The sequence below is a fragment of the Stegastes partitus genome, unplaced genomic scaffold, assembly GCF_000690725.1.
Source record: "Stegastes partitus isolate 25-593 unplaced genomic scaffold, Stegastes_partitus-1.0.2 Scaffold521, whole genome shotgun sequence".
NCBI classification, from domain to species: domain Eukaryota; kingdom Metazoa; phylum Chordata; class Actinopteri; family Pomacentridae; genus Stegastes; species Stegastes partitus.
Genome location: NW_007578252.1, coordinates 366,588 through 375,669, shown reverse-complemented (window position 1 = coordinate 375,669; position 9,082 = coordinate 366,588). Strand labels below are relative to the sequence as shown.

At 43.2% G+C, this 9,082-nt stretch overlaps 1 protein-coding gene across 1 annotated transcript in view; it reads right to left on the bottom strand.

The window, feature by feature from the left end:
- uhrf2 (ubiquitin like with PHD and ring finger domains 2) overlaps positions 1-9,082 on the bottom strand; it is a 45,903-nt gene that overhangs the window by 5,412 nt on the left and 31,409 nt on the right. Inside the window, exons 4-14 of the mRNA XM_008287801.1 lie at positions 8,753-8,971; positions 8,460-8,569; positions 8,141-8,327; positions 6,556-6,679; positions 2,815-2,922; positions 2,612-2,716; positions 2,395-2,501; positions 1,979-2,141; positions 1,563-1,700; positions 1,074-1,308; positions 679-827 (exon numbers count right to left, since the gene is read on the bottom strand). Of these exons, the coding sequence (XP_008286023.1) occupies positions 679-827; positions 1,074-1,308; positions 1,563-1,700; positions 1,979-2,141; positions 2,395-2,501; positions 2,612-2,716; positions 2,815-2,922; positions 6,556-6,679; positions 8,141-8,327; positions 8,460-8,569; positions 8,753-8,971 (1,645 nt within the window). The remainder of the gene's footprint in view (positions 1-678; positions 828-1,073; positions 1,309-1,562; positions 1,701-1,978; positions 2,142-2,394; positions 2,502-2,611; positions 2,717-2,814; positions 2,923-6,555; positions 6,680-8,140; positions 8,328-8,459; positions 8,570-8,752; positions 8,972-9,082) is intronic.

Sequence of the window (9,082 nt, the reverse complement as noted above, 5' to 3'; positions counted from 1 at the left end):
ATTTCATTTTCTTGGAGGGTGGATGGGGTGAGTTATCTCTTGAACGCTTCCTTAAACACAGTTTCATAGGTTTGAAATGTGTTAAGGCCAATTCATGGTGTGCAAGAGAGGAGAATGACACAAATTGTGTCATCTGCCCAAAAGGGATGTGGGCGCCCGTGTGCAGCCCAAAATGTGTGACTGTGCAGATTGTGTGCACAGACAGTGCATGTGCCAGAAAAAATGAATGGGGCACAAAACAAACGCTTGTTTTGAGGCGAGTCTGTGCGAGCAGCGTCTCCGTCATCCACACCTTCTTAATTCATCATTTAAAGAGTTGTAACTGAAGTAGTTGCTGCCGAACATTGGAGGTGCTTTGATTTGTAATTGCTTTCCATCGATGGTGCCCAAACACATTAGGAAGTTCCAAATTCTCCAGAAACCCTGTGCTACTTCTGCCCACTGTGCAAAAAACTCCAACGAAGGCCATACCATAGCACTCTGCAAATTTGGGAATAATCACATCCCAATCTGCAACTAGCTGCTATGTCCTGTAAAACAGTCCCAGTCAGCCGTTCAGAAACATCCACAGGAGCCCAGTGTGTTTGTTTACGTTCAGTGTGAAGGGGAACGTGATGAAGAGGCGTACCTGACAGCATGTAACTAGTCTGTAGTGTCATAATGTGCTGGGATTCATACCGGTCCTTCTTTAAGGTTTTCCATGGCTTCATCCCAGAGTTTCTTGTTGGCTGTGTCCTCTCGGATCAGCTGCTGCTGCTGCTCTGACAGCTGGAAGGTCTCCTCTATCTTCACCCGTTTAGACGGAGGTTCGGCTGCTGGTGACGATTCTGGCACAGACACACAAATATGACTTAAAAAGTGGAAGCTACTCTGAGAGAATCAAATCAATCATGAACAGTAAAACTAAGCTGTTAGATAAATAACATCTACAGGGGTCCATGCTCGAGGTAAGTGAGATCCTGGTGGATAATAATCCGCCATCTTTATTAAGGTTGATCACGCCGTCCTCACTTGTCCTCTTCTCACAACACCTTGTCTGACTTGCTCTGAGCTTCATCTGTAAAAGCACCCACCACTATCTTCGGTTGTCTTCTGCTCTCCATTACTTTGTGGCGCCTCCTCTTCCATGTTTTCCATCGGAGGCTCATCCTCCTCTTCCTCATCAATTTCCTCTTTCTCCTTGATCTTGCGTTGTCTCCGTGGCCTCCCCCTCCCGGGATAGTGCTTAGTCCGGCCGCCGCGACCGGGTCTGGCGCAGGCCTCCTTCTTTGTTTTGTTAGCCATGGCCGACAGGTAGCCTGGTGGGTACTGCAGACACACAGGGAGAGACACAAACACAGAGTTATTATTTCTTCAATTTGAACTTCTTCTCTGGTTTTTATGTCTGCGAACTGGATGCACAAAGAGAATGAAGCCAGTGGAGCTCTACATTAGCACTTCATGAATCATATAAAATGATTTAATACACATGCAAAGTTGCTGTTTACGCTACATATCGTGCTGTATCATATTTTATGCACACATACATGGAATGGTTTATACGGTACTAGCTGCAGACTAACCTGAACAGCGAGCCCCAGTTTTTTGATCCTCTCCACACCTTCGGGTGTCCACGGTGCCGGTTCCATATCATCCCGCCTCAGCAGGTACCTCCACACCAAGTAACCACACTTTCCAATCTCTGGCCAGTACTTCACCACCTGCGAGCCACCAACAACCACAATAACAGTAAATTTCATACCAAAGAAAGAGCTTTTTTGAATTTAAACTGGTCTGTGAGGTGAAGCAGAATCAAGGAGCTTCTGCTTTACCACAACATTTTCTAAAATAACAGGAAATGCTACTGTTCTGGGACTGTGGGGTTATTTACTGTTGCAGGATTTTATTGGCTTGCTCAGTTACAGAGTTTTAAGAGGGGCTCGATTCTACAGAGTTGACCTGAACAGATTTGGTTTTGGTGCACAACGTCTGATGGTACCTTGTAAATGCCATCGTAGCGGTTTCCTTCCTCAGGAGCATATTTGCTGATCCGTCGACCTTTGGAGCTGCGCACGACTCTCACGGGTTTTCCTGCCCGCCAGTTCCTGGACTCTGCTCCGTCTTTGTCATTCAAAGGTGCATCGCAGTTTAAGGCCAATGCCCTGCAGGAACAAGGAGCCAAAGACGTTTATCAAGGGTGAGTCAGAATAATCACTGATGGATTTCTGTTAGGAAGTAAATAGGGGAAGTTTTTTCAGCTAAACAATATCAGTTTTTAAAATTCAAGTTTGACAACCTGAGCTTGAAGCAAATCATCCTGAAGCAAGACACAAGGGTTGTCTAGTTTTTAATATATTCTATGTCCAAAGTAACAGAGCAACAGGAAGGAGGCACACCCAGATAGAAGCGTCCTACCTATTCATGTGGGTCAGGGTCTGGTCGAAAGAGTGCTCTCCAATCCGCTTGTTTCCTGAGAGGTCGCGACCCCCGCTGCCTGTGTAGGTGAACTCATCTCCCCGGTCCTACCAGTAACCATAACACAGTGATCGGCATGCTGTTGCAAAGGACAGATCCCGGACTTCACATGTGACACAGTAAACTAGCAGTGAGGGCGACGCATCATAAAACCCACCACTTCATCCTCAAAGCCCCCGGCCAGCACCAGCGAGTAGGAGCCGTCATTACTGCGCCCGTGGATCCCGCCGACGTGTGGCCTGTGAACGCCTGCCTCGCTCACCTGAAGGGACAAAGGCACAGAAGTGTAGGATAAGACCTCTAAAACTGCTTTCTTATAGTTTTTATAGTAAAAGTATTTGTTAGGTTTTTTGACCTTACCTGTACTCTGAACTTCCATGTGGTTCCAACAGGAACACCGGGTATGGGTCCATAGTGGTTTGAAGGAACAATTGTGCATTCTTTAGTACGCCCCACGCAGGCCATACCCTGCAATTACATCAAGAAAGAAAACGGAATTTGACATACATTCATGACTCGATAATCCGACACTAAATGTAAAGTCGTCTTTTATGTCGGATAGCAAGGCTGTCGGATTGTCAAGACGGAGGTCCAGATACGAGGAGGGCTTGATGTTGGAAGGCTCATTTGTTGTTAATATGCAGTGATTATATTTGTTATAATAACTAGTAGGGCTGGTCCCAGTAGCACTTTCTGGGCTCAATTAATGATGAATATCCAAATATTTAGCGTGGTCAGGGAGGGGCATGTCCACCCTGTCTGGAACACACAGGCAGTGCTTGGCTGCTGATGCTAGTTTAGGTAGTGGTCACAGTTCTGTTTCCACCATCGGTGACGGCGGTGGCAGCGGCACCACTTCCCTGCCGCCGCCACCATCCATATTTACTTCCATAAACACTGAGCACGCTCGCTGTGTGTGACGTCGTCGTGTCCTCTTCTGAGCATGCCGGACACTTTTGAGTCGTATGAAGTTCACACAGCAGATCATATACAAGTCGCATTTAATTGGAAATGTGAACAAACTCACCAAAAAATCTGATTTCACAAAAAAATCTGAATTGAGCATCAAGTCCTGCAGTCTGAACGTAGCCAATCTGTCAGATTGTTGAGTCAGATAATACGTCGCTATCCTTATTTGTGACATAAAATGTCATGCTAGAGTCAGAATCCAAGGCTGTCGGTATGTTAAGGCTATTTTTAATAGGTTCTGTTCGTCGGAACCTGTCGGGTAGCAAGGTTTTCGGATTGCTAAGGGTCGGATTATTGAGTCATGACTGTATGTGCACAATAAATACCATTAAATGCCGAGATGGCTGCAAATGCTTTTAAACAGCATTTATTTAAGCCATTCAAGAGCAGAGTGGTTATAAGAGTATCAAACATAGCTAAATCTGTGGTCAATAGCTAAAGGAAAATGATGTTACATATAGAGAAATGATGAGCATATGAATCCACAAAAAGCTTTTGAAATACATTATATTTTAAGGCTTAAAACTCTGCGATAATATTAAAGTCAACTACAAATGCCGTGTGACTCACAGCACTTAAATCTGCCCAAACACACAAGCCAGGCTGTTTTCAATTAGTCCACAGAGAAAGGGAGCATTCTGGTAAAGAAAGGAGTTATTTTCCATTGGCAGTTCCAGGAAAGTGGCTAAGTCATGCTTAATGGCATTGTTCGCATTACACCATGGAGCAGAGCGTCGGGGAGACAGCGAGGCCAGGATGGAAAGGAGCCACACAATATCTCAAAAGTGTTGCCATGAGAAGACTCTGAGGAGAATTTGAGGAAAAATATTTAACAGTATGATAAAAACAGATGCTCTTTTTAAACAAATTTAAATACATGTCAGATGTCTTCCTCCGGTCTCGTTTTATGCCTCAGCAGCTCCAATGATACAAGTTTTTGCCAAGTTAAAAAAAAAAGTAAACGTAATTTTCCGGCTTGTGCTCTGTAATGCCACGAAAAAGTCAAAGGAGGAGGTTTATAAGGTGTTCATTAGTCATGTTATCATTATATGAGAAAAGCTTAATAATCACTAATCCATCAGTAATTACAGTTGCAGGCGTTTGCAAAACCGAGCACGACATTACTGAGGAACTCCATCAAACCTGATCTAAAGTTAGGTCGACAGTAAGTAATGTTGACTGGATCAAAAACTCCACTGATCACTTAATCCTCAGGAATACGCGCAGTGTGCTCAGGCAACATCTGAGAAGACTTCTGAAAAGGTACAAACAAAACTCTCGACATGTCTCTGATCGAGCAAAACACACAGCAGACAATTACACCGAGCGCATAAAAGATACAGGGAGGTACAAAGCTGTTTGTCGGAAGTAAACGGAACACGTGTGATGCATGAATAATGAATGAGCGAATCAATCAATCAGCTAACGAACGGCCTCGGCCAAACTTTTGGTGCCAAGGTTGTGCAACGGCGACTGCAGGTTACAGGCTCCTATCGTGTAACAGCAGTTTTCATTTAAGCACAATCAGTTCTGTGTCGATTCTGTAGGGATGCACATGATTGGATTTCTGACGATATCTGGTGTGACGATATTTTCTAACCTTTTGCTGATGCTGATACTGATATATGCATAACATCAGGTCCCTGCTGTAGTCAAATTAATATATTACGGCTACATTTAAGAAAGAACGAAGAAAACTACTTGTACTTACTCTAAGCCATGCTATATTTATTTTTATGTAAGATTTTTAAACAAAACTAAAAACTTTTAGGCATCATCAGCTTGTCAGTGTCAATATTTCATTTGAGCCTTCATACAAACGATGTGCCGATATCACATCATAGGCCGTCACCCACTGATAATTAACACTGAAAAAACAGAACACTTCAATTTCGGTTCCATCCCAGATCGAGCCTTCAACACACACCGACCACAAAAGTGTCTTCTGTCAACCGGTACCGTGATTTATCAATAAAAGCCGACACTGATCGACCTCAGACCAGCTCTGCTCTCCAACCTCTAATCAGACTTCGACCAAGTTATTACATGGATAAACAGGCTTGTCGGGAACAATGTAGGAATCAAACCAAAACAAACTTTGTTGGTACCTAGCCCTAAACCATGAATATAAATGCAGAATATCTCCTGACGTGAAAAGCAGATGCAGATCTTGACTAAATACCAGCTCGGTGACCACAGCCGAGCCGTCGGGGAAGAACGATGTGAAAAGTCGAGGCTTCCAGCAGAAGAAAGAGGCTGGTCACGAAAAGTAAGGGAGCAACGAAGATGGTCTAAAAGAGGAATACTTCAAAAGGTAAACGAATCCCAAACTTCACAGAACTAGATGACGGCAAAAACAGATTCTGTTGTAACTGCATGTATTTTTTCTTCTTCATTCTTTTTCTTTAGTGTTTTGGAATTACACCCTCCTTGATGTTTTGGTGATATTGTTAACATGACCTTTATACCGATAAACTGAATTGTGAATTGCTATCATGCCCCCCCCTATAATTCAGGTCAGACTAACCTCTGTGGTCGGATGTATTAGGCTGTTTCAAACACAGACATTTACATGAAAACAGCATGTCTGGAAATAAAAAGTAGTCAAACCCTTAAGACACTTCAAGTCCACTTCTTCTTTGAACTCGTGTTGTCTTGGAGACACAGATTCTGTCTCGAGTGTATGAATTTGAAAATGTTATTTCCAGAAGGGAAAATGCAGCATTTCAAAAGATTGTTGACATATAATCATAAAGCATCGTCAGCAATCTGGTTTTTAAATTTTGGAAAATGGATTGCTCGCACCAAGTGTAAACCTGGTTGGTGGACACAGAAAATGCTCCATCTATCTTCTGTCCTAAGTGTTTACAGACCACTAGAGTGTTCCCATGAAAAGAGACTCAAGCATTTTCAGTCACTTTGGTATTTAACTGATGGTAAAAGCAACCGAGAAAAGTGGCTGTTGCTGATAAAAAAAACTTTTGACACACTACCTTTGCTACTTCAAGTCAGTCTGTAGCAGGACCACGGGCCTTTCCTCAGGCCTAATGTTAAATTTTTACTTAGGGTCTAACAGAGCAGCTGTCAGTCCACCTGGTATTCCGTTTGTCTTCGGGTGCCCTTAGGTCTCACCTTTCCCCAGTCCCTTTGACTCTCAGTCGTTGCCGAAGGCATTTTGGCTTTCTTCTTGCTGGCTTTGAGCTTCTCGCCCGCCTTGACAACCTCACTGGTGTCGTTCTTACAGGTTGGACAGTACCTGGCAGAAGGAGAAAAAAAAAAAAAAGTAATTTCCTGCTCAGTGCTTTTGATATCTGAGAGGTTTAGATCACAGTATTCTGACAGTCAGGTTAAATCCAAAGTATATATATTGGCCTTATTCTGGCACAGACTGAAATTCAGACATAAGCTGCCTAAAAAGAAATGCTGCAACCACCAAAACGTTTCTGTTGAGAAGTTACTAATGTGAAAGTAGAGCAGACTTACTTTGACTATAGTATTCAAGTTTTGTTTTTAACGGCAAAGGTAAAAGAAAATAAAAACATACAGACATATAGATATACAATTCTACTCTCATATACACAAGCGTACCTACTCGCACACACAGGCATGTATGTAAAAAATAATAAATAAATAGATGAATGGATAGAAGGCAAAATCAAGGCAAATGAGGAAAGAAGGATGAGGGGTCTTGCAAAATTTTCTTTTTCAAACTTCTCTTTCTTCTTTGACTTGTATGAGAAAAAACCGAATAACTGAAAACATTTATATAATCTGATCTGAACATTCTTGCATACTCAGTCCATCAGCTGTCCTCCACAGCAAATGCTCCATTACATATAAATAAATGTATATATGAAGAAACTCTCTCTCATCTTGTTTGTACTACTTTTGTATGTGCAGCAAAATGACAATAAACTTGATTTGATATATAAATTATGAGTTCTTTGTTTTTTGCAAATAACAAAGACATCAATGATATCCTATCTATGACCCCCATACAACATCTCACAGCAGTGTTATCAGCACTAGCGATGCAAATTTTGAACAATTTTCTTATCTGACAATCTGCTGTGTTATCAATCAAGTATTCATTAATTGATAACACAAATTAAATGCAATGTACATTATATCATATAGCTACTTTAAACATTGGACACATGACATAGGCTGCTATTAAGGCTTGGCTACATACACCACTGAGCTACAGGTACACAGACCTACAAAACTGCAGCTTGTTTTAAAGATGTGAACATGTGCCGATATTTATTAACCATCACAGAAGTCTTTGTCATGGTGCCCACTGCTCGCTAAACCCCCACAATGCTCTCTGCTAACTTATTACTAGCAGTTACCTGTTAATCGTTAAGCTCCCTGATCAGTGCTTTTAGCCGTTTTCCAACAACACAAGAAGCTTGTTATAAAGTAATAAAAGACGCCCAAAACACAAAAGGAGGGTGGGGATCGTCTTCTCAGTATCAGGAACAAAAAAATGATTGTTTACATGCTCAGTTCTGTTTGGCAGAGAAGCCCTGAAAGTCTCCGCAGTGAATAAACTCCCACCTGTTAGGGCATAACTTTATTTATTTTTTTATTGGTTTCAACCTCAATCACCACTTAATTACTACGCCATTAATCAGCCTTTGGAAACAACCATGAAGCGTAGAATCTTCTGGCTAGTTGTAGAGCTACTCTCTCTCTCTCTCTCTCTCTCTCTCACCAGTCCTCGTCGTCTGGGATGGTGGCCAGTGGTGGGTTGAGGCAGTAGATGTGGAACGCCATGTTGCACTCATCACACAGCAGCTGCATGTGAGCATCCTGCTTCCCACCGCACACACAGCAGGAGCAGAATCGACACTCTGCGTCAGGGTCGGCTTTGCAGTGCTTACACTCCGGCCCACTCTTCCCTGGAGTCAAAAACAAGAAAAGGAACACTCACGCACACATACGGACAGAAAGACGATATCATGCGACTGCTGCACGTCAGTTTATCGTCAAAACTAGTACTCTGGGCGAGCGTTTTGAGAGCCGGTTCGTACGTTTAAACTGTCCGTCAGCGCCCGACAGTGCACGAGCTCCTGGTTTCTCCACCTGGTAGATTTCATCCAGAAACTGAACTTTGCAATCTCCAATTACATCTCCAGGACCCCTGAGGGGAGAGCGAGAGACAAAGAGGGGAAGAAAGAGAGATGAAAGTGCAAGAAAAGAGAGGGAAGAAAAAAACAAACAAAAAAAAATTGGCCAAAGAGATATTCTAAAGAAGGAAACAAAACAACAATCATCCTTTAACGCCCAATGCATCACCCTCCCACCTAGGAAGGAAGATCCTCACCCCAGGAGGATGTTGACTCGGAGCTCCTTGTTGGTGCGGGAGGTTTGATTGAGGGTCAGAATCTCGGCGTCGAACCAGAAGCCCCTCTCGTCTGGCGTCTCCATGTTGTAGTTCACCATCACGTGCATGCCCACCTCGAGCTGGTCCCACCGCAGTATGGTTCTGGCACGTGGCCGCACGTGAACCGGTCGTATCTCCACCACGCCGTTCTCTGGGTAGCTGGGAGGGAAAGGAGAGAGGATTTAAGTGTATGAAACCTTTACCATTGTGGTCATCAAGCATATCGTCTTATCTACTGTAAACACAGCCCATGTGAGGTTACAGCTGCAT